General features: G+C 42.4%; 1 protein-coding gene and 1 pseudogene across 1 annotated transcript in view; both read left to right on the top strand.

The window, feature by feature from the left end:
• The first annotated feature begins 2,530 nt into the window (after positions 1-2,530).
• Positions 2,531-3,095, top strand: LOC139455764 (uncharacterized; annotated as a pseudogene).
• Positions 3,096-10,600: 7,505 nt separating this feature from the next.
• LOC139464515 (protein odd-skipped-related 2-like) overlaps positions 10,601-27,216 on the top strand; it is an 81,101-nt gene continuing 64,485 nt past the window's right edge. Inside the window, exons 1-2 of the mRNA XM_071246044.1 lie at positions 10,601-10,680; positions 17,531-17,814. Of these exons, the coding sequence (XP_071102145.1) occupies positions 17,550-17,814 (265 nt within the window). The 5' untranslated portion in view covers positions 10,601-10,680; positions 17,531-17,549. The remainder of the gene's footprint in view (positions 10,681-17,530; positions 17,815-27,216) is intronic.

The following is a 27,216-nucleotide window of genomic DNA, read 5'->3' as shown; positions in this document are numbered from 1 at the left end:
TGAGTCTCCAGTCCCATGTAACAGGGAACAAGCTTTTAAACGCGTCCTTTGACAAAAGCGAAAGATTCTAAAAGATGACAGGTACCATAAAGATTATGTTAAATTTATTGACACCATATTGTCTTAAGGAAAATCTTGTGAGGTCCTTGAAGATGAACTGCACTGACAAGAAGGTAAAACCTGGTATTTACCACATCATGGTGTCTATCACCCAAAAGGGCCAAATAAAATTTGCGTCGTATTTGACTGCAATGCTAAAGGGTCCTGACTTGGCCAACTCTTTGATTGGTGTCCTCACAAGATTCTGCTCAGATGATATTGCTTTTATGGGTGATGTAGAGGCAATGTTCCACCAAGTGAAAGTGCCTAAAGAACAACAAGACTTTCTCCGGTTTCTGTGGTGGCCTAAAGGCGATTTGAACTTTTGGAACAGTGTCATCTCCCACTATAGCAAACTATTCACTGAAAGCTTCTGCAAGAAATGCAAAGTCAAAATATGACGCAAAAGTTATCGAAACCATAGAAAGGAACTCTTATGTAGACGACTGTCTCAAGTCTGTTGAAAACAAACCAAGTAGCTGTTGAGCTGATAACCAATTTGCAATCTGCATGCGCAGAAAGGGGATTTAATCTTACCAAATTTACTAGTAATAGCAAAATGTTTTGGCATCCATTCCCACAGAACATTGTTCTAAGGAAATCCAAACAATTGATTTGAATTATGATGACATTCCAATGGAACGAGCACTTGATATGCAATGGGATATAAAGTCAGATAGTTTCAAATTCTCTGTAGATTTGCCGAAGAAATCAATGACAAGGAGAGGAATTTTGTCTACAATGTTTTCCTTGTATGATCCTTAAGGCCTTGTATCACCAGTCTTGCTACTTGCCAAAAAGATCCTCCAAAACTTATGTAAGGACAGGTCCTTGGCCTGGGCTGATGAAGTCAGCAATGAGCACAAACGAGGATGGGAACAATGGCTTCAAGAGTTGGAATTGTTAAGAGGCTTAACTGTTAAATGCTGCTTCAAGCCTTCCTCTTTTGGCACAATTGTTTCCAGACAATTGCACATCTTTTCTGACGCTAGTACTACCGGGTACGGATGTTCAGCTTACCTTAGACTATGTGATGACCAAGATAACATACACACTGCTCTGTTACTAGGCTACCCCCTTTGAAAACTATGACCATTCCAAGGCTTGAAATGACAGTAGCTACAGCTTCAGTTAAACTTGGTCAGTTTTTGTTGCACGAGTTGGACATCAGCATTGATAAAGTCACTTATTATACAGACTCCACAATAGTTCTTCACTATAACAGCAAGGAGCGGAACAGATTTCCAGTTTTTGTAACAAACCGTGTGAAGATGATCAGAGATTACAGTGAGTCCCAGCTATGGAAGTACATTGATTCAAAAGGTAACCAAGCAGATATTTCTTCTAGAGGCTCAAGTTGTAAGCAGTTTCTCAAGTCAACACTCTGGTTTGATGGACCACAGTTTCTTGGAACTCCTGAAGACAAATGGCCAGTCTCTGATTGTCATGAATACACTGGAATGGTAAAGTCAGCTGTCAATGCTGATAGTGAGACAGTAGATACTTTGATCAATCATTATTCTTCATGGTATCGTCTAAAAAGAGATGTTGCAATTTACCGCAGATTCTGTGCTTTTCTTCAGGTCAAGAAATCGAAATCCTCAAGCGCTCTGAAGAATCAATCCACTGCAATGAATGAACCACTCACCGTCCAAGAGCTTGCATCAGCTGAAAGAAACATTCTTAGATTTGTCCAATTGAAGACCACAGCAAAGGAAAGAGGCCGAGCACATGTCAAACTACCAAAGACCAGTTCCATTCAAAAGCTTAATCCTTTCGTCAACGATGGTTTACTGCAATTTGGTGGTCGTTTAAGCAAAGCAAATGTGCCTGATCTTGTCAAACATCCAATTATCTTGCCCCGTAAATGTCATGTAGCTACCTTGATCATTCAACAGATCCATGATAAACTTGGCCATGCAGGTCGTAATCACGTGTGGCCTGCCTTGAGAGAAACATACTGGATTCCAAACGGAAAATCAGCTGTAAGGTCAGTTCTCAAGAAATGTGTTGTATGCAGGAGATATAAAATGCCTACAAGTGTACAACTAATGTCAGAACTTCCAGCCAACCATGTCAACCCAGCGCCTCCTTTCACATTTACAGGTATTGACTTCTTTGGGACACATGTTATGAAAGAAGGGCGTAAGTATGTCAAACGTTATGGTGCACTTTTTACATGCCTTGTCAGTAGAGCCGTTCATATCGAAACCGCAAATTCTTTGAACACAGATTCCTTCATTAGTGCTCTTTGGCGCTTCATTGCTCGTCGAGGTCCAGGTAAAGAAATCCACTGTGACAACGGTACAAACTTCAAAAGCGGTGCCAAGGAACTTCGTCAAGCAATAGATTACTTGGATCAGTCCAAGTTAATTCTCATCTGCTTCAGCAAGACATTAGATGGAACTTCAATCCACCCTCGGCAAGTCACATGGGTGGAGTGTGGGAAAGGCTGATCAGATCTGTCCGCACTGTCCTGAATCATTTACTTCATGAGTTTAGTCAGCAACTGGATGATGAAATGTACAGAACTTCCCTATGCGAGGTAGAAGCAATTTTGAATTCAAGATCTCTTACTCCAGTTTCTAGTGACCCTGACGATCTTGGTCCACTCACGCCAAATCACCTTCTCATGATGAAATCAAAAGTTTTTATTCCCCCTCCTGGCGAATTTCAGCTGAACGATGTTTATGCATGTCAAAGTTGGAGACGGATTCAACATCTGGCAAATGTCTTCTGTTCACGTTGGAAAAGAGAGTATCTTGTAACACTACAACAACGTCAAAAATGGAACACTCCAAACCGCAATTTCCAATTGAAATATCGTGCTCATAAAAGATGATACACTTCCCCGAAGCACTTGGTCTATGGGTCGTGTGACCGGAACTGAGGCTGATGAAAGCGGATATGCCAGGAGTGTCATATTGAAAACAAAAGACTCTGAACTGCGAAGACCTATTCACAAACTCGTTTTACTCATTCCCTCAAACAGTTGATTAAAATGTATATTTGACGTCTTGTTAATAACAGTGTCATCTTGCATTTTTGTAGGTCTGTTTTTTTGCTGTTAAACACACCGTGAGTATGTTTAAGAGGCCGAGCGTGTAGATGCAAGATTTCCTACTGTTTCAAAGTATGAACTGTTTGTGAAATGACATGAAATCAAGTTAAAATTATTACAATTCATTTAACTTATTATTCATGGTGGTCCAATGATTAAGACACTTTATTATTACACCAATGTTCTTAAGTTCAATTTCCACGTAATATTTATCAATTCTAAGATACGTGTATACAATGTTTACATGTTCTCAGTAACTTTCCACTACCTCGTGACCTTAACCTTCACGTGCAATGTCAAAGCTCACAGGTCATGTCGCGACATGCTCGAAGCACATGCTCACCAGTGTGTATTGGACCTCCATGCTGCCATGTAAAGACACATTTTTCTGAACCTCATCAACTTGTCGACGCTTCAACTCGTCACCAACTCGTCACCAACTCGTCACCAACTTGTCATCAACTGTCACCAATTGTTCCTAAAGCCATGGCTCTAACTATAAACTGTACTACGTTAAACGTCACGAAATAAACCCTGTTGATGCGAGTGTTAGTTTTGTCGTCTTGCATCCACAACACGTATATGCAGTATCCTAATTTATAGAAGCGTGTTTCGTTAAAGTCAAGTAACAATGCTGTAACGAAAGAAATGCCAATGTATATATTGCATGCTATGAACCTAAGAAGTTCCAAATATGCAAACCTAATAATTGTTTACACACCCATTACTTTATAACATGTACTATAGGCCTATTGCATTTCAGTACTATGAATAAACACAATATCGATATACATAGAAGACCATGCTTTGGTCTGCTACAAATAACTTTTGCAAATATACACAAAGAAAAAATGGGATGGGATGACTGACCACAGGAGCTGGGCGATACCAATGTCATCAGATAGAACAAACATTTGACAACAAATAAAGAAGATATTGGTGAGTTGTGATTGAAATTTACTGACGGGAACATCATGGTAATACAGGTACTGTTTTTCACCTTAGACAATGCCTAAAAAATTGAGCTGCAGGATTAAGTGAACGAGTTACGTTTGAAGTTTCATGTGAAAATGTTCCTTAAAGTCTCTAGTTGACATGACACGTGAAACGGATCAGTATAGCGGGTATAACTGTCACGTGCCCGGATGACGCATTCCACCCTACGTCGCATGCCTCCAGTCAGACCTTTGATCTGTTGGTGGGTCAACAACAACCACTCCAGATGCAATGCTACTTCCAATTGGCGTAAATCTTGTACAGGAGGATCTCGTGCCTGTATGCGCCGCCCCAGAATATCCCAAACATACTCAAGTGGGTTCAAATCTGGGCTCATTGCTGGTCAGGGTAGAGTCGTTATTGCATTGGCCCTCATGTCATCCACGACTGCATGCGAACGGTGAGGCCTGGCATTGTCATCCATGTACTGAGGTCGAGTAGCAACATGGTGGTTGTCAAAATGAGGAACGACGACTGGCCTCAAAATGTCCCGTATGTACTGAGCCCCTGTTAAGTTGACCTTTATGGTGACCAAATCCAACCTGCAATCATGAGAGATACACCTCCAAACCATTACCGAGGCCCCGCCGTATGCAACAGTCGGTTTAATCTTCGAAACTCTCGTTCTTCCATCAGTGACGTGGAGCAGAAAGCGACTTTCGTCTGAACAATGGATCCGTCTCCAAGTTCTCAGAATCAAGTTCTATCGCGCAATACGCCATGCTAAACGAGTAGCTTTGTGGTGATCTCTCAACAAGGGACGCTTTATGACTCGTCTAGCCCTCAGTCCTGCTGCTTTCAGCCGGTTCCTGACGGTTCTGGTGCTAAAACGACGATTGGGCAACCACAGATGCTTCAGATGACTACTTGTTAAAAAGCGTTCTCGGCGTATGAGACGAAGAAGGTCCCTGTCTTCGCGATGTGTCGTCACAGGGGGTCTACCGGATCTGGGACGGTCCTGCTCATTACCGGTCTGAGCATGTTTCTCGACTAAACGGCTTACGACAGTGTGATGATACCCCAAATTTCGACCAATGGCATTACAAGACATTCCTGTGTTATGTATGTCGATTATTTGCCATCTTGTGGCGTTTGATCGTCACCTTCGTGCCATGGTCACAACGTGTCATGGAATAATTGTTTAAAACCGAGCTTAAGAAATACTCGAGGGTAGCATACTGAACGGGCATGCTGCACGGGCATTCCATGCATGGCACGTGAGCTTTCGTCACGCATGACTGATTACATCATCTCGAGAAAACACAATTCTTCCCCTAATTATATCTTTCATGACTGCGAATATTGGGACCAAACAATTATGAAATATATAAGGGCATGCATAACTTCTTTGTGTAAGTTTACCTGCCACTTTCAGATTAGTATTGAGACTATAGTTCATGGGGTCTCTGGGACTACCTGTCTTGAAGATAGGAAGTATTATACCACATATACTGTTCAGGATATATACCACATACAACTATTGCACTAAACAACTGTAACATCTCATTGTTCGTTAACAAATCAACAGGTATTCCAGAATAACATTCCTAACATTCCACCTTTATGTCATCAGGTTCAAGCAATAGGCACAAGACCTATTAAGGGTGTTTCACTGCATGGTCGCATTCTAACTCAGTGTAATTTCAGAGTCAGTGTAAATAACTGTTTACAAGTGAAATATCTCATCTCTTATCTGAAATAACAAAACCCGAGAGTTACGAATTGTATTCATGTGTTTACCCCTCGGGTTCCTGAACTGTGAGAATATACGAAAATGTAAAGATATTAGATTCATTGGCGCTGCTTTCAATAAGACCAATGCGTTGTGGTATAAGTTCATTGAACAATGGAACATTCAACTTTGACTTCAAAGCGGTCAATATTCCATCACAAACCTGTTCCATCATCGTGTTTGTCAGATGGGCCAGATTATTATTCTTTTCTATGTCTTTGAACGGAGTCCTGTGTTTTCTCTTCAGAGTGTGGTGTTATACGTTTAAAGTGTATTAGTTTATGGTTAACTGCTTGTATAGATCATCATCGATCTGAAGTTTAGTTAACTGAGCAGGGTCTGCCCTGCATACACTGCACACACGCACCACTACACACACTTCCATTAACACATACACACCACTACCGCCACGCACAATAACACATATCACCACCACCATACACACTTTCTCACACGTATTAACGCACACACCACCATGACAACACAGTTCCACACACACTGCTTCCACCACCACACACACCTTTTCGCAAATATTGATACATATACACACCACCACCACCACCACATACACTTCATCACACACATACACACACCACCACCACGCACATATCCTCACACACATTCACATATGCACACACACACCACTACCCTAACATGAGCACATTTACACACACCATCCTCACACACAATTCCACACACTCTACACCTCATCCTACACATATCACCACCACATCCACTTACACACACACACACACGCACGCACGCTCGCACGCACGCACGCACGCACGCACACACACGCACACACACATACACGCACACACACACATACACGCACGCTCACACACGCACCACAACCAAACCTACATAAACACATACACAGTACTCCCAGCACCACAGACACTTCCACCACCAGACATACTTCCACACACACCAAACCACAGCCACACACACGTCCTCACACACATTAACACATACACACCACTACCACCCCACACAATTCTCACAAACGTTAACACATTCACATACCACCACCACACACACACACTCTCGCAGTAACACATACTCACACTACCACACCACACTTCCACACTCACATAAGCACATGCACACCATCACCACCACCACCACCACACACACTTCCCCACACAAACCACTACATATACATTAGCACATAAACAACACCATACACATTTCTTGACACAATCCACTGCAAATACTGTAGCACATAAACTCACAATTCTTCACACACATTAACACCTTGTACCATCTCAAACACTTCCCCACACACATTTAACACCAATATTTCACCAGGCCACCACACACACACATACACGCACCTTATCCTAATAAACATACTACACACACAGTAAACTACATACACATCACTACCACTTCCACACACACTAATCCACAGCCACATACACACTGCCCTACACAAATAAACACCCACCACAAACACACAAACACATTACACACCACGACTACACACATTAACACACCATCACTACCGCTACACGCACTTCCTCGCACATATTAACAGTAACACACAAAACAACCAAGCACATATCCATACCCGTTAACACACCACTACCACCACATACACTTCTTCACCCATATTAACAATCTACCACACACACACACACGCACGCACGTATGCACGTACGCACACACACACACGCACGAACGCACGCGCACACACATACATTAACATTCACACACTCTTCAACGCGTTCAATCTATCCAACAGCACAACAACACCGCGTATATTAGATGTCTTCGTGCACCACATATGTGACTGGGCCAGTGAGTATACATGTGTATGTACATCGTTGTTCTCTGCCTGTTAGTGTTAGCAACACTTCTTCTCAGTCACTCACAGAAAGTAGGGGATAACTTTGAAGACTGTTGGTAACCTTGGGGCAATGTTTACACATATGTGTAAGAAGGCAAATTTGTGATCGATCATTAGATCGTTTGTCTCATGACATTGTCGTTGAAATCGCAAAGATGCCAACGCCCACTAACATATACAATTAATATTCAAAGGCATTAAGGTCAATTATTGTCCTACTGTTTAGGAATTCGTTTAAGTACGGGCCATCTAGGGGAAGCCTTCATAATAGGACGGTAAAGCGTTGCTGTCATAGAAGACGGATGATCATGCCCTTACAATGGAAGGTAAGCATTCCCCTGGATATGTGCGATATTAGCCTAAAAATTGTTTCATTTGCATACTTGCACCCCAAACAGCGAACTATTAATCTGAAACGTAATATTATGCTTATGAATTAAAGCGGATAAAATAAAGGACTTGTGGTTTTAGGACAACATCTGAGGATGTGTCTAATGGCAGGCAAACAGTCAGGTCTATCTCAAAATTCGAAATGGGCATAGCACCATGCAGACCCTAACTTTAGTATATCTTTTGTCAAAACTCACCACCGACGGTAGTACCTTAAGACATTAATCACAGTATATATACTCATCAACACACGGACCGAAACTGTACCATATAATTTAACACAAAGACGACATCATACATAAACTTAGAAGAAGTTTACATAACACAAGTATTTGTACAGTATATTTATATCAGGACTCAACACACAACAAAAAATAACGCTACTTAAACTTCCTTACATTGGCATGATGCTTCACAGAGAAAATGTCAAGGCACTTTATCTACCCGCTACATCTACAACATTAAAGACGCTTACTGATTCTCACGCTTTCCTGACCCTTGGTGTAATCACATCGGCTACCTCTTTCCCGCGTCCCCATAGCCTAGGAGCGGCCACTACAAGCGTGTACCTGAATTAATTCCTTGCCACGACAACCCTGGGGTAATTAATGCAGCAACTGGCTAAATTATCGTATGTCTTTGTTGTTCACAGCTAAACTTTCACTTAATTAAAGTGTCAAGTGTTTATCGTTCAATAGAAAGTGATGGAATCGATAATGGGATTCATCCTTGAGATTAACGTCACTCAAGTGCAGTCAATGAATATCGTGTCAAAAGTGATTAGTTTCATCGAATCATGCACAAAAGAACCGTTTACCTGGTCAGCGAATGTATTGTTGTTCTTATATTCCTAACCTGATCGTGTCCTCCCGTAGTCAGGTATATGTTGTAATGAAAGTGAACAATATAACAGTTGATATGACTAGTCAACGGGTATGTTATAGCCGCTCGCTGGACTACGGATGTCGATGATGTCTTATGAAGAAAATTCTTCGAGCGGCGAATGGTTATCCAGCCACTTTGCCCTGGATACTGTTGACATCACAAGCGTGAATAAGTACTTGTTAAGTGGCTGGTTTTAAGCCAGCGGTAACGACCCGCTAACGTTGAACGTGCATATAGTTCTACTCAACGGCCTATCTACGGTTAAATGAACAGTGAGTCTATATGTATTTTAATCACCCCCTGTTAACGGTATTTTGTCCGACGTTGCGAAATATTCAAATCTGAATTATCTTTGTTGTTATTGATGTCGATTTTTTTTAACACGTCATTCACCAATATTTTAGCTATACGACGGGACAAACATTGAAATCAAGAAAACAGGAAATCTCGCATCGCCGTTATTTTCACACATTCCCAATTCGTTGAACCCTGCGTTTGTATTCCTCACTCGCTGCCTCTCACAAATGTATTCCCACCTCGTTGCACCACGTGTCAGCATCAAGAAAATGCACTGTGCATAATGGAACGTAGCTATAGACGACTTGTCATGTTACACCCTGCGTCCTCCAAGTATGTACACAACTGACTGTTTCTTAACATTGTCTTTGGTTCAAGATAAAATAAGAGTCTTCTTAAAATTTAATTTCCTTTTAAAGACGTACCTGTAGACAGATCATTGGGATTTCAAATTGAAGATTAAATGCTGTGAAAGTTCTCTTAAAGTTCTGTATTAGTGCAGTTACAATTTTTCAAAGAAGAATAATTAATCATTTTTTTCAAATATGAATTCTACCAAAATGGATGATAAATATTTTTAACATAACCTACTGTTAACGTGCCATAATCAAGACGATTGTGACAGTAAGTGAATATACGCGAAGCAGATTTAATGAATAATGCGAGTGTTTTCAATGCCAGACCTACTTGAAGACATGACATAAACTGAAAAGTCAAAAACAAAACTAAAAATGTTACAAAGTGCGAAGTTTCATGCCGCGGTCTCAGGTACATTGGTCACGTTAATCCAAATGACAACGATCCCAGTGAAATCGTTGTATATTGGTATAGACATTCCCAACAGGTACCGCCTGGAAAGCAGGATGTCCGAACTATTAGGCTTCATTGTGCCCATTTCTAAAAAAAGTGAAAGCACCAGGTTGGCATGCGCACTACAGAGCGTACTTAGGGTAGGCTCAAATGTGTGGTATGACCACTGACATAAGGCATGCAGCTCGCCAAGCACACAATATCCTGACGTCATGACGAGTGGGTGGGGCCAGGCTGGATGGAAGTAGGGTGAATGAGGGGTCCCGGCCTATCCCTCTGCACTGTCATATCGTGCCAGACCCAACCGTGTATTCTGATTAAAGATTAATTGCGGGCTCCGACACCCACTTGTACTTTCATGAGCAGGCATATCATGTTTCTGGTGAGGAATTCCAATTGCATTGTTTTAGTGGAGGGACAGCAGAGAGTTGACAGCGAGACGCGGTGTGGGGGCATTACTGTCCACCACAGCAAACAGACCGAACAGTAGGCCATCACTACTCTTTATATGCCCATTTACTACATCACAACGCTATTCTGGACGGCAGCTTACTACAGGTATGTATGCAGCATGCAGTTCTACTTGCTGACAAAAACAATTATTATGAGAAAGAAGCTTCAAACCCGTACAAGATGCAGTCAAATCAATGCAAAAACTAACTTGTCTGGTTCTGGTTTTAAACACTGATGAGAAAAAGTTCAACTGTTAGCGCTTTGTATCCACTTGGTTACCATTTCATATTGTATCTTAATATCCGCCTCATCTCCATTACTGTCAACTGGAACATGGTAAAAATTTTAGGCCCAATGTATGATGTTGAGACACTTAAAACGGGTTTGAATCTACGTGTAGCATCATGTACAAATAATTTGTACACATCTCATCACTGAAACCAGCAGCTCGGCAAGATAAATATGATGGTATTATTTAAGCTGACCTTAAACAATGTAAGTATTGCTTCTATACTCCTTGCACAAGGGTAACCTCACTGTCCTGTAAACACATGCCTGATATTCTACTCATGTAGCCGCCACAGTCACGCTGAAATGTATCTCAATACATTGGGTCCATGTAGTATATTGCTAAACTGGTGCCTCTTATGTTGCAAGACGTTATGTTCGAGGATCACTGTTGTGTGCTTTTATTCACTTCTTAAGAATGCATTGAGGCTGAGTTAGTAGAGTCATGAAGATATCAGTGACAGCTCAGTTGGTCAACGTACGTTAAAAATCATAGTAAACTGGTGTGTTTCTAATTGAACTAAATGGAAATAAAATTGTGTTATTAATAATACTATTTGTTTCAGATTATAGATAGTACATATCACTCAATTATTTGAAAATAACGAATTAACGACCCCATCTATCCTAATCAGTTACACTGTGTGATAAACTACAAGTCGTAAACAGTGCAATTGTTTTTTGTTTTATTACATTTGTTGTTTTCAAGAGCGATTGGCCCTATTTCAGACAAAACCTCTAAAATGTATGTGAGGTATAATATCCTCTTTCACACAGCATATTGCCGCACGGGCACGTTCTTTCATGTACCAGTCCAAAAAGGTGTTTTTGATATGGGACAGAACCAGAGAACCAGAATACCATGCTACGTATTTTGTATTCGGAAGCGCCTCCTGTCTTGGTCGCGCAATCTACCCTAGAAGCAGTGTAGGTTATGTTGATGTGCAATAGACAGCCCCCCCCACCCCCCATCCCACCCCCCCATCCCACCCCCCACCCCCCGAATTGGACTAGAACAGAGTTGTGGGGTGATGGGGGGGGGGGGGGGGGGGATAGGACGAGATGGGGGGTATTGTTTTCCCACGACAGGCGAGCTTGTAATGACTTCGGGACAGATAAGGCCGCCAGTTACGCAGATAAGTATGGAGTAGCGACGTGCCAGTCACACATTGACATTGTTGTTGTAAGTGTACAGGCGTTCAAGTCAAACAGATAGGGAGTGGAATGGACGTACAAGTCACACGGAAAGGGACGGGAATGGACGTAAAAGTCACACAGACAGTTAGTGGAATGGACAGACCGGTCACGCAGATAGGAAGGGGAATGGACGTACAAGCCACACAGATAGTGAGGGGATGGACGTACAAGTCACACAGACAGTTAGTGGAATGGACAGACCGGTCACACAGATAGGAAGGGGAATGGACGTACAAGTCACACAGATAGCGCGGGGAATGGACGTACAAGTCACACAGACAGTTAGTGGAATGGACAGACCGGTCACACAGGAAGGAAAGGGCATTAACGTACAAGTGACGCAGATTGGGAGTGGAATGGACGTGCAAGTGAAAAAGACAGGAAGGGGAATGGATGTACAAGTCACGCAGATCTTCAGGGTAATGGACGTACAAGTCACGCTGACAGGAAGGGGAATGGACGTACAAGTCACGCAGACAGGAAGGGGAATGGATGTTCACGTCACACAGATTGGGAGTGGAATGGACGTACATGTCACACAGATTGGGAGGTGAATGGACGTACAAGTCACACATATTGGGAGTGCAATGGACGAACAGGTCATACAGATGGCGGGGGGAATGGACGTACAAGTCACAATGATAGGGAGAGGAATGGACGTACAAGTCACACAGATAAGGGGGTCAATTAACGTACAGAGATAGCACAGAGAATGGATGTATAAGTTACACAGATAGCGAGTGGAATGGGCGTACTGGTCACACAGCGCGGGGAATGGAAGTACACCTCACAGAGATAGTTAGTGGAATTGACGTACAACTCACACAGAAAGGAAGGGGAATGGACGTACAAGTCACACAAACGGAACGGAGAATGAACGCTACATAGATAGAGTGGAGAATGGAGGTACAAGTCACACAGATAGAGAGGGAAATGGGTGTACAAGTCACACAGATATGGAGGAGAATGGATGTACACGTCACACACATAGGGAGTGGAAAGGACGTGTGTGACGTGTACATCCATTCTCCTCCCTATCTGTGTGATTTGTACTTCCATTCCCCTCCCTTTATGTGTGACTTGTACGCCCATTCTCCTCCCTATCTGTGTGACTTGTACGCCCATTCTCCTCCCTATCTGTGTGACTTGTACGCCCATTCTCCACTCTATCTGTGTAGCTTGTACATCCATTCTCCTCCCTATCTGTGTAGCTTGTACGTCCTTTCTCCTCCCTATCTGTGTAGCTTGTACGTCCTTTCTCCTCCCTATCTGTGTAGCTTGTACGTCCTTTCTCCTCCCTATCTGTGTAGCTTGCACGTCCTTTCTCCGCTCTATCTGTGTAGCTTGTACGTCCTTTCTCCGCTCTAGCCGTGTAGCTTGTACGTCCATTCTCCTCCCTATCTGTGTAGCTTGTACGTCCTTTCTCCGCTCTATCTGTGTAGCTTGCACGTCCTTTCTCCGCTCTATCTGTGTAGCTTGTACGTCCTTTCTCCGCTCTATCTGTGTAGCTTGTACGTCCTTTCTCCTCCCTATCTGTGTAGCTTGAACGTCCATTCTCCTCCCTATCTGTGTAGCTTGTACATCCATTCTCCTCCCTTTCTGTGTAGCTTGTACGTCCTTTCTCCTCCCTATCTGTGTAGCTTGTACGTCCATTCTCCTCCCTATCTGTGTAGCTTGTACATCCATTCTCCTCCCTTTCTGTGTAGCTTGTACGTCCTTTCTCCTCCCTATCTGTGTAGCTTGTACGTCCTTTCTCCTCTCTATCTGTGTAGCTTGTACGTCCATTCTCCTCCCTATCTGTGTAGCTTGTACGTCCATTCTCCTCCCTATCTGTGTAGCTTGTACGTCCTTTCTCCTCCCTATCTGTGTAGCTTGTACGTCCATTCCACTCTTTATCTGTGTAGATTGTACTTCCATTCTCCTCTCTATCTGTGTAGCTTGTACGTCCATTCTCCTCCCTATCTGTGTAGCTTGTACGTCCATTCTCCTCCCTATCTGTGTAGCTTGTACATCCATTCTCCTCCCTTTCTGTGTAGCTTGTACGTCCTTTCTCCTCCCTTTCTGTGTAGCCTGTACGTCCTTTCTCCTCTCTATCTATCTGTGTAGCTTGTACATCCATTCTCCTCCCTTTCTGTGTAGCTTGTACGTCCTTTCTCCTCTCTATCTATCTGTGTAGCCTGTACGTCCATTCTCCTCCCTATCTGTGTAGCCTGTACGTCCCTTCTCCTCCCTATCTGTGTAGCTTGTAGGTCCTTTCTCCTCTCTATCTGTGTAGCTTGTACGTCCTTTCTCCGCTCTATCTGTGTAGCTTGTACGTCCATTCTCCTCCCTATCTGTGTAGCTTGTACGTCCTTTCTCCTCTCTATCTATCTGTGTAGCTTGTACGTCCTTTCTCCGCTCTATCTGTGTAGCCTGTACGTCCCTTCTCCTCCCTATCTGTGTAGCTTGAACGTCCTTTCTCCTCTCTATCTATCTGTGTAGCTTGTACATCCATTCTCCTCCCTATCTGTGTAGCTTGTACGTCCATCCTCATCCCTATCTGTGTAGCTTGTACGTCCTTTTTAAGCTCTATCTGGGTGACTTGTACGTCCAGTCACCTCCCAATATGTGTGGCATGTACGTCCATTCCTATCCCTATCTGTGTAACTTGTACGTCCATTCCACTAACTGTCTGTGTGACTGTATATCTATTCTCAGCGCTATCTCTGTGACCTGTACACCCATTGACCTCCATATCTGTACGTCCCCTCCCTATCTAAGTGACTTTTACGTCAATTACCCCCGCTATCTGTGTAACCAATCTGTATGACTTGAACATACATTCTCCACTCTATCTGTGTGACTTGTACGTCAATTCCATTCTCAATCTGCGTGACGTTAATTCACGCAAATTGGAAGGGGAATGGACGTAAAAGTCAGACAGAATAGGAGTGGAATAAACATACAAGAGGCCCACAGGGCCTGTATCGCTCATCTGGATATTTACGCAATCATAAAATATACATCCTCACCACCGGAGAATGCTTCCAACCAAATATGGTTGATATCTATCTCCTAGTTCCAGAGAAGAAGTCGTTTAAAACAATATAGCCAAATTACCCCCATTTGGCCCCGGCCGCGCCCCTCAGCCCCTTGGGGGTCAGCCCCACCATTTGTACAATTTTGAATCCCAACCACCTAGGGATGCTTGCAACCTAATATGGTTGATATCCATCTCTGAGTTCCAGAGAAGAAGTCGCTTAAAGCAATATAGCCAAATTACCCCCATTTAGCCCCGCCCCTTTGGCCCCTAGGGGGGTCAGCCCCTCCATATGTACAAATTTGAACCCTCACAACCGGAGAATGCTTCCAACCAAAGATGGTTGATATCTATCTCTTTGTTCCAGAGAAGAAGTCGTTTAAAACAATAATGCCAAATTACTCCTATTTAGCCCCGATCCTCAGCCCCTTGGGGGGTCAGTCCCTAAATTTTTTCTTCAAATTTTGAATTCTCACCACCGGAGAATGCTTCCAACCAAATACGGTTGATATCTATTTCTTAGTTCCAGAGAAGAAGTCGTTTAAAACAATAATGCCAAATTACTCCTATTTAGCCCCGATCCTCAGCACCTTGGGGGGTCAGTCCCTAAATTTTTACAACTTTGAATTCTCACCACCGGAGAATGCTTCCAACCAAATACGGTTGATATCTATTTCTTAGTTCCAGAGAAGAAGTCGTTTAAAACAATAACGCCAAATTACTCCTATTTAGCCCCGATCCTCAGCCCCTTGGGGGCCAGTCCCACCATTTGTACAATTTTGAATCCCCACCACCTTGGGATGCTTCCAGTCAAATTTCGTTAATTTCCAGTTAGTGGTTCAGAAGAAGAAGTGAATAAATTGTTGACGTACGGACGACGTACGGACGACGGACGCCACGGTATGTCATAAGTTCACCTTGGTCCTTCGGACCCGGAGAGCTAACAAGTCACACAGATAAGGAGGAGAATGGGCGTGCAAGTCACACAGATAGTGAGGAGAATGGGCGTACAAGTCACACAGAAAGGGAGGGGAATGGGCGTACAGGCTACACAGATAGGGAGGAGAATGGGCGTACAGGCTACACAGATAGGGAGGAGAATGGGCGTACAAGTCACACAGATACGGCGGAGAATGAACGTACAATTCTCACAGATAGGGAGTGGAATGGACGTACAAGCCATATTGACAGGAAAGGGAATAGACGTACAAGTCACGCGTATAGGGAGGGGAATGGACGCACAAGTCACACAGATAGAGAGGGGATATGGACGAACAAGTATGAGATGTGCTCTCTCTTAACAGATATGAGATGTGTTTTTTTCTGAATCACCACAGCGTGAGACATGGCCTTCTTAAACACCACAAGTAATAATAATAATAATAATAATAATAATAATAATAATGCGCCAGATTCCATTCACCAAGTAGATGCTCATAGCACTACACTATTATTACCCAGGTCAATGGATCAGTGAGCACTCGAGTTTCATTCTCATCTCCCTTGGGAGTATACAACCCAAGCTGCCTGTGAGGCGCTAGAACAGCCACATTACCATCTCATCCTATCCTAAGTATAAGATGTTGTCGCTCTAAATCACCACAGTTACCAGATATAACTGGTGTTTTTTTTATATCGTCCCATTGGACTTAGAAAGGGCTGTATGTCACTACCTAAGCTGTTACCACCTAAGCTGTTTATAAGCGAACTGTCAACTGTACTTTCACGTGAGGGAAAACATTGCGTGAAATCGTTTCCAGATTTAATTGAAATTGTCATGTTATTGTTTGCTGATAATATCATTCTCGAAACTGAAAAACAATTAATATAGTTGATACGTAACTTTTTTAAATAACTGAAAAATGGGATTTGAGAGAACTATTGCTGAACTATTAAGTGAACTTTAATTAACAATACTTGTTAATACAAAGTTTCAGTCACTGACTGACAGTGAAATTTAATATTTCGTTTATCTTACATATAACAATATATCATCTCCTTGAGATCCACTTGCCCTACAAGGCATGGTCATGTCAAGCCAGCTTTGTCTCTCTTGGTTTTAAATAACAGACGTGGCTGTTATGTTTATATACGTCAACAATCTCAATCTCGTTCTTAAGACTTAGAACGAAGACATAATTAGGGTTTATTTGAAAACGGAAAGCTATGAATTCAATGTCAGGCCTGGCATTGCATAGCGTTATCATTTATAGTATCTAGTATTATATTCGAGTATCTAGGTGTTATCTAGGTATCTAGGTAGGTGGATTTAACCCCGCTTTGAACAGTATTTATGTAAGCTTGATTTAAGTATAAGTGTGTATGAAATATTCCATCGGCATATTAAAGATTTTGGAGGAGACTTGATGAAATATCCAGTTTGTTCGACTCGCCATTCGTGGTACAGGTTTAGATGATATCCTGATTTTATTTACAATGGCGTTGTTCAAGGTTCCCAGAAGCCTGAAATATGGCAGGTGTGATAGCAATGCCGGTTCCCCAGTATCCATCACTATGTGTTCCTGTGCCTATCTACCCGTGGACTACCGCCCCACCAACACCCTTGCTACACATGCCAGACCAGCAGGGACAGCGCTACTACACGTTTCCATCTCAGTGTGTCAGCAGCTACACCATCAGCACCTGGTCTCAATGGCGGGCCGCGCCACCTGTCACCGGCACCTCGGCCATGGACCTGTCATCATCTGCCAAACCCTACTATTCCGCCCAGCAAGGTAAACCTCCACTCGGTCTACAAAGACACTGCAAACAGTCACACAAACTGCAAACAATAAATTTCTGGGCCCCAACCCAACAAAAGACCCTAATCCAACACATCCTTAAAAACAATATAAGCCTAAAACACAAAACACACAAACACGGAAAAGCTCATTATTAACACCAATCTCTCAACGCACACTCAACTGTTTAAACATACACAACCTAAAAGCTTTAAGACTAAACACAAAGCCAAACAACATATTCATACAAAAACTACAAATTCTCAATATAGACACAACTCTCTCCTCCAAACTGAATTAAAAAAACGATCCTGATACTGCTAATGCCATCGCACTATCACACATACACGAAAAATGGCCAAATTGGTGTCACATCTATAGAGACGGGTCCGCCGACCCGGCCTCGAAAGACACAGGATTCGGCATCCATGGGATACCAACCCTCCAAAGAAACTAAATGCTATAGGCTCGCAAATAATCAATCAATTTTCACGACCGAATTAATTGGGATGGCCACAGCTCTACATAACCCCCAAATTAAGAAAAATACCCCAAAAACCTAATCCTTACTGACTCATTAAGTTGACAAAAATAAAAACACTAAAAATCTACCTAAATTTTACCTAAAATCAATAAAATACTCAAAAGCTCAAACAAAGCTCCGCAATCTAGGTAAAGAAATAGAATTGGTATGAATCCCTGCCCACGTCGGAGTGTTTGGTAACGAAGACGCCGACAAAGCAGCTTAAAGCATCACTACAATTAGAAGAAATAAGCATCAACCTACCAATATCTCAAAACGAGATTAAAAGTATCACTAAGAGTAACATCCTCCAAAAGTGGCAAAACCAATTTCAGAAATCAAACTGTAAACTAAAACAGGTGCTCCAAAAGCCAATAAAAAAACAAAAGTTCTTCATGAATTCAATCGACAGGGCAATAATCAAATTACGGACAGGGCACACTAAACCAAACTCTCACCTACATGGAATCAGAAAACACCTAACAGGTAAATGCCCTCACTGTAACCAAATAGAAACACCTGAACACGCACTATTACTCTGCACACACCACCAACAACACAGACCAGCCCTCAAATCCACAATAAACTGTAACAAACAATGTCTCTGGCAACACTTCTAAACCCATTAAACGACCTACAAAACTTCAAGGCATAAGGCATTTTCCTAATTAAAACACGTCTACAAGGCTGCATCTAATAAACTACAACATCTTGCTATTTACTATACTATACTAAATCCCTAAAAGACATTTTAAAAATATACTTAAAAAACAACAACTAAAATAATAAATAAATAAAAATAAATAAATAAATACAAAAATCCCAAATAACACACAAACACACAAACCCCCTCAGTTCCCCCACCTATGGCATGGCATTCTTCAAAATTCAAAATTTCCCCAAAATTAGATAAGGAACCCGAAAAACGCGTAAAGTCGTAAAGCGCACGTAAAAACTCTCTCTCTCTCTCTCTCTCTCTCTCTCTCTCTCTCTCTCTCTCTCTCTCTCTCTCTCTCTCTCTCTCTCTCTCTCTCGCTCCTTACGAAACGGTTGTGTTACTAGGTAAATGGATGAGCGGGTTGCCGATTGGGGACATCGTTTTCTCGCTCTCTCGCTTTCTCTCACTATTTACTTAAACATAATTTAACTGTACAGACGCAGGGGATTTTAAACATTCCACGGATTTTTTAATGACATATTGTTCTCAATAAACCGTAATGTGGAAATAGATAGTTGTTTGTTTTTATATTTAAGTTGGCATTTCCGCTATTCAAATTGTGCTTGCAGTGAGTCTTATCAACAGTAATTTATGAGACATAAATGCAAAGTTTAATTAATTACGTCCATTCGCATTTTTGCATTTAATTAACCCTATCGTTAATTTCAATATTTACAGTACATACTATTAAAAAGAAGTTACAGAACACCCGAATCAGTCATATGACTATTGTTAGTCATGAGAGATAGCAATAAAGCCATATAGCGTTAAGGCGATAAAGCGAAAAGGATAGCGCATAGAGCGAGAAAGCGACAAGGCGATATTTCCCATAATGCCGTACATTAAAATGTTTTGGGCAGATTTACAGTTATCAATTCCTATAATGCTCACCGCTATTTTGCCTTTTATACCTAGAATTCTTCAAAATTTTGTAGAAGATAAATAAGTTAGATATAAAAACAGAATGCTATCACGTTTAGTTTGTAAACAAGCTTGTGTTCATTTTCTTGTGTAGTAAATTAGCAAAATTCACAGACTACAATAGAATTGTCGCTATTCATATTTTCATTTTATTCAAAATACTACCCCATTCTTCCCTCAATCTTAAAACTAAAACTTTAAAGGATACATTGAACTGGAACAAATAATGAATTACATATAGGTCATACATGTACATTGACAAATAATTGTCAGTATTATCAGCCGCTGTTTGTATTGTTCGCATTTTCCAAAGAATTATTTTGAAGGTCAACAGATTTGGAGTGAAGCCGAAAAAGATATATTTCTTTACTTTAAGTCACATATACGACTTTTGAGACCGTCCTTAACCCGTAACCTCATTCCTTGGACAATAGAAATGTAATACGTTTTAAATATTATTACTCGTTTCTTATCATTCCTTTCGATCGAACTATTTTCGGGAATTACATTTAATGCTAAAGAGCTTATAAAATAGAGTTTAACTTTCCCGCCAGGGGAGACAAGATGTCCGATTACAGTATAGGATCTTTGGTCAAGCAGGAATATTCATATTTATGTAGCAATTCTCTATCTATTGAACTATATGGTTGTTAACAATTGTGCGTTCTGGCGTAATTATCACACACACGCACGCACGCACGCACACACACACACACACAATGTGTGAAGCCCATTCCAGGTGTTCCCCGTCGTGATATTGCTGGAATAGTGTAAAAAGCGACTCACTCACTCACTACTTGTAGATTTGCACAAGACAAGAAACACAATACAATATGATCATAAATCAAATGTCAAAAGGAATATCTACGGACAACAGTATGCCATACTGTAACATCATATACTACTCAAAACAAGTTACAGAACACCAACAATTATGAGATTGTAGTTTCAAATACAATCAGTAATAAGTGATTAACCAAAGTCTTCTTAACTTCTTTTGAAAAGTAAATATTTAGACTTAAACCTGATTTATTGAGAGCCTATTGCCACGACCCGCCACGCGCTTTTGGCGTGATGGTCACAGAAAACTAAATAGGGCCATAAATCAATCAGTTACATTTTACGCAGAAATCCGTGGATTGTTATAAAATCACCTACGTCTGTACAGTTAAATTATGGTTATGTAAATAAAGAAACATTTCAACATATTCTCCCAATTGAAACAGATATCACCCTGTAGTGGTCAAGCGTGGATATTGCAGTTCCGCGAGAAAGCGATGTCCCCCTCTCGGCCACTATAGACCAGGTGTTGGAAGTTAGTGATTTCTGTCTCTATCGTGTTTAGACATACATGGCGGGATAAATTACCACACTAAAAATTGAAATGCAATAAAACCTTTTGCTTGTTGCTAAGCATGTGTGAGAGATAGGCTGATGACACTGCTGTCGACAATAAAGAAAAGAGGGTTTGATATTCATTCGTTCATGCTGAGATAACAGTTTCGCGTGTAGGAGTCTTAGCTTCAAATAGAAGGCTCATACTGTATTGTTACCCTCAGCACACGACTACTCTTCTGCTGCCATGTACAAAGTGTATTATTATACATTTGTAAATTTTCTAATAAATTGTATATTTATATACTTATCCTATCTCACACTATGCATTTCTTCATATTCTTCGATCTTGGTGTGGAAACGCCCTAGAACCCCAATCACCCTAACACGTCCCATACATCACCAAATCACCACTGTGATCATGGTCACGCATCACTAAAATCTCGTGCGACACGACCCCAGCGACCTGATCACCTGACATATCCAGCCCCCTCATTCTCAATCTGGAGTGTACAGGCTGGTGGGGCGCAGATACCCTACCATGGAAGGACCTCAACCGTGAGATGTACACGATGAAGCTGGAACTAATCAAGAAAATTCAAAGGATTTTACAAGGATTAGTGATAAATTCGTGTAAGGGTTGCTTCAAAAAGCCCTGTTTGTGCTACCAAGAGATATACATCATGACATCGGGGAATCATGTGTTCCATGGTTTCACACAGGACCCTGTTCTAAGTAACGACCGCGTAACTAAGAGCAAGGCGACACCTACTCGGTCACGACTTCAACCTCATCCTGAACAGGATGAGGTATTTTGTACAAACACCAAGTCCTCGGCCAGCAGGTTCTACAAGACAGACCTCACACACACGCTCCCAAGGACGTTGGCATCTCTTTTTTCGCTTCGCCAACCTCTCAAACTCACGAAGAGATTGAATAAGGTAAGAACGAGAAGAGGAAACGAACGATGATACCCGTTTTTCACACAGGTCTTCAATCAACCACTGAGACATCACATGCGCAAGACAGATGAGCAGGTAGAAGATCTGGACACCATTTAAACAAATGGCCGCACCGGATGGTGGCTTTTATTGACGTGGACCGAAGTCCCAACAGACAAGCATATATACCCTCCCTCTGGGAGCTTGTCTCGGAAACCCGATTAATATAAGCAATAAATGAAATAATTGCAGTAAATACAGGATACCAGACTTGGGACTTGTAGTTTGCTGTGCATCCTCCTCTGCGCTGTTTGACTGCTGTGACCTTGGACGTTGGCGACTGAGATTCCGAAAGGCAAAGACCATATCAGAACGCCAGAAACATCCCTCCGTGATGGCCGAGAGTGTGCAATTACTATGCAACGCCAAGGTGGAAGTTACTGCCCTCGTTTCATGAGAGATTGGAAGCAGCTGGGGTGGTAATCCCTCAAAGGTGTAGGCCCTGAGGATGATAGAACGCAGCCAATTGAGATGGTGGATCAAGATACCTCAGAAGTTGCAGCCGTCGACAAGGGGATGAAAAAGATGCTTGCGATAGCGACGGATGGTCTGAGATACCTACATGTAGACCTTGTTGAAGACGCTGGAACCGGACTCAACCGACGTCTCAGCACGAATCCCACAGGGCAAGGAGGAAAACCGTCTGGAACGTAAGAGTTCGAGGTTCTATACACAAGTGTTCATACTCAGCCAAGAGGGCAAAGTCTGGATGATTGGTCCACAAGGCAGTATGAGTGAATCAATGTCTGAAGGTCGATGACAGCGGAAATCTTGGAGCTAGAAGTCATGGTGACGACTGAATTACTCGCAGTCAGAAAGATCTGAGTAGATCTATCGGTTCGGGAAATATAGTAAGTTTTATCCCATCAGTGAGTAGTCAGTAACTGATCACTGCCCAGTAAGTGCCCAGTGTCAAACTTTAAGATTCCTTTAATTTATAAGTGACATAGGTAATCTGCTGGTAAGTACCTTGGCAGAAAAACCTTGAATCTCACAACTGGTGAAAACTTTTCAATTTATCGTCATAGAGATTCTCAATGATTGACGAAGTGCTAAGGAATCTGCCTCAGCTGCTCTAATAGAATATCCTCTTACGAGACTGTTCTTGATATGCTCCATACGTGAAGTTCGTATAGTTTTGGTCTTGGATGGACCTGATTGGAGGGAGGATGTAGCAGTAGATGTGTCCAGTTTGGTATCTCTACTAGTTCGACGAGATCTGGAATCCAAGTGCTTGTCGGTCAGAAGGCGCTACTAACAGCAGTTGTAGGTAGCTTGTGTTTAGGATCTGTGTAGTATTGGTGGTATCAAGGCTGGTGGGGGAAACGAATACGCTTCCCATGGTATTGACAGAGTATCGACTGACCAGGCCAGTGGGTTCAGCGCTGGTGACACACTGTTATCTGATGCGAATAGGTCAATAGTGGACCTTTTCTTTTATTACCAGTTGGAATGCTTTGGTAGAGCTTCCATTCTGTTGGTGAAAGTTTGGCTGGTCTGGATAAGGTGCTTGATAATCCATTTGCCGCTCCAGGTAAATGGCTTGCCTTTATCGTTAAGTCAGCTTGTCTACCAAAGATGAAAAGTCAACTGCAGGAGGGTCTCTAATTACATCGCGCCTTGAAGATTAATAGTGTATGCCACAGTTGAATTGTGTGTCCTGATCATCAGACATTGGTTTCTTGACTGTTTGGTCCAATGAAATATTGCACGGATTACAGCCTCGTATTCCAGATGATTGATGTGGTAGAGCTTTACTGCTTCTGACCATAGGCCTGATGAACGTTGAAGTGAGCTCCCCAACCTTGAAATGAGGCATCCGTGGCTAAGTGGTTGTCGTAATCAGGCTTGTTTAAACAAATTCCTGTGCACACAATCGATTCCACTATCCATCAGAAGAGGTGTATCCTCAATGTGTTCTTGTGCTTAGATGTTAATCTGGCTCATTAGAAACCTTGGAATTGATCCCAAGGAATGGATATCCTGGAATGATTGTAAGACGGACTTCTGATAATTTATTAATCAACCTAGTTGAGTTAATCATTTCAGAGTGAAACTCAGTTGTGGTCTGAGTAATTGTTGATATCCGGGATTGAATCCCTTTGTCCAGGTAAAATGTATCACAGATTCCTGTGTGACGAACGCCAATTGGTTTAGTCACTCGTGTACATAGCTATGGGGGTCCAAGCAATTCCAAAGGATAGTGTACCGGCAGGGACAATGAAGTGTGTTATCTCCTTCCTGTTGTGAAAGTTCAAGCTGTCGTCTGTTGCCTTGAAACGGTTGGAATATGGGGTATCTGAGAGGTCGTCCGAAGTGTAATAGCTATTACCATGCATAGAACGTTGAACTTCCATGTTGTTGACGTGTACATGAGTTCATCTCTAAATCGACGTCCAAGCACATAGAACACAAATAATGTGTTCTAAAACCGATAGCAAAATCTTGACGGCCGGGTGTGTGATAAACTCGAAGTTGTATCTAGTAGAAAACGAGGCTAAAGATATATACTGAACCGCAAAAGAAACGTCGCCATGGATATATATATGAGAAACCTTATTTGTCCAAACACTGTAAACATACTCTGAGACATATTAAAAAGATGAAATTTGGAACAACTGATCATCAAGGTTGCAATTTAAGTGTCCAATGTTCTTAAAGTGAAACACAACATTAGTCTCTGACAACGTGGCATCGCAAGTCAGAATCTCGTGTGTCTGCCACGTTCATTGATGACTGCTTTGCAACATCGATACATGGAATGGATGAGGCGGTTGATGAAGGCCTTAGGCGCTTGAGCCCACACTCTGAGGAATGACTGACGCAGGTCAGCTGCAGTCGTCAGCCTTGGTTGGACATCATTCAACCATCTTTGAATCTCGAGAAGGTTTCTTGTTGCCCTTGTTGCCCTTGCAGTGTGGTCACGGGCGTTATCATGCTGACGTGCAAAATGAGGTATGGCGTGTGGTCTCAAGACTTGATGAATGTACCGAGCTGCTGTGACACCATTGCCTCTCTCTAGACCGATGTTCTGTAAGACCACAGGGCCGACCCTCTGTGCAAGACAAATACCATCCAACACCATGATGCTCGGACCACCGCACGAGTCTCTCTCAACAACACAAGCATCCGAATAACGTTTCCCACGGTGTCGCCAGACTATCTCTGCCATCTGCTGTTGAGATACAGTAACGGCTCTCGTCTGATAAGAGGAGTCTTCTCCACTGCTGGTGGCGCCAATGCTGGTGCTCTGTTGACCACTGAAGACGGTCCCGGTGATGACGTGGTGTCAGAATGGGTCCTCGGTGTGGCCTGTGACAGTGGAGGTGTCTACTCGTCATCCGTCGACGCACGGTGTTCGCACTAATGTGTCGCTGCTGTGTCCCCATGGTCTGTCGAACAGTTTCCGCAGCAGTAACAAAGCGATCTTGAAGATCCTTACGTCGGATGGTGACCCTTGGTCTTCCACAACGTGGTCGGTCATCTGTAGTGTTGTGGTCTGGTCTGTCTTGAGAAAACACGCCATTCCTAATTTGGCACGTCGCTGCAACCACGTGTTTCAGCATGATAACCCCCGTGCCCACACTGTGAGAGCAACAAGAGACTTTCTCCATCAGAATGGCATCAGAACCATGCAGTGGCCAGTCCCGATTTGAATCACATTGAGCACATGTGGGACAAGATTAAAAGACTGCTGAATGACGTCCGACCAAGTCCGACAACTGCAGCTGAACTGCGTCAGGCGTTCCTTAGAGTGTGGGCTCAAGTGCCTATGGCCTTCATCAACTGCCTCATCCATCATGTATCGATGTTGTACGGCAGTCATCAATGCACATGGCAGACACACGAGATACTGACTTGTGAAGCCTTTTCTCAGAGACTAGTGTTTTGTTTCACTTTAAGAACATTTGACACTTTAAGTTCAACCTTGATGATCAGTTTTGCCAAGTTTCATCTTTTTAATATGTTACAAAGTATTTTTACAGTGTTTGGACAAAAAAGGTTTCTCATATATCTATCCATGGTAACCCACCTGCAGGTAAAGTTGTACGAGCGGATGAGTTCTTGATCGGACGATATGTCGATGTATCGATGTGTATCGTCGAGTGGAGATCCCTCGGGTATCCATCTGTAGAAGAGGCAAACTGTCGATCATCCGTGGTACAATCTGGCGAACTGTCCATCCAAGAGCAGTGACCTGTCGACAATGAAGTCGATCTATCGACGACTGTCCTGCTTTCGGCCAGAAGGGTTGTCTCCATTAGAAGGCCGGAGAGGTGAAGCTGTATCCTCAGAACGCTGCAGAAGCGAGGATGACCGAGTAAGAAGCGGATAGGGGGAAGAGGCAACCCTCAGTTGGCGGCTCGACTTCCCAAAACTGAGTAAAAGGTTGTCCTGCACGATGACTGTGGAATATTTTTTATTTTATGAGAGAAAAAACCCAAAACAATAACAACGAACTAGTTATGTATACAAAGGCATATCAAGTCAGCTCTAGCTAGCTCTAATCCATATATAACAAAAGTTCTTGTGACAAATAATACATACAAGAAGACCAAATCTAAAAGAATTTCGGTTTGCAACAGATAAAAGACTCCTGTGAGTGTTCAAATGGTTTAATTTGCCATACTGACTTAAGAAAATGCGTGATTTCATAAGAAACATGAACACGAAAAATGCTCGACTTGTTCAGGATTCTCTTCAACAAAACAACGTTAATGTCATCCCCTGGCCGTCGTGCTCCCTTTATCTCTCACGAATCGAGCACATGTGGGATTAGATGGATCGGCGCCTTCGACGTCAACCACGTGTTCCACAGACACTCCAGGAACTTCGAAACATGCTCCAGCAGATATGGACAGATATCCCACAGGACTTTGTGCGACGCCTGGTCCATT

The sequence above is a fragment of the Haliotis cracherodii genome, unplaced genomic scaffold (assembly GCF_022045235.1).
Source record: "Haliotis cracherodii isolate W230 unplaced genomic scaffold, xgHalCrac1.p SCAF_1, whole genome shotgun sequence".
Classification (NCBI taxonomy): domain Eukaryota; kingdom Metazoa; phylum Mollusca; class Gastropoda; order Lepetellida; family Haliotidae; genus Haliotis; species Haliotis cracherodii.
Note: the sequence above shows the minus strand (reverse complement) of the source record. Positions and strands in the feature narration are given on the sequence as shown.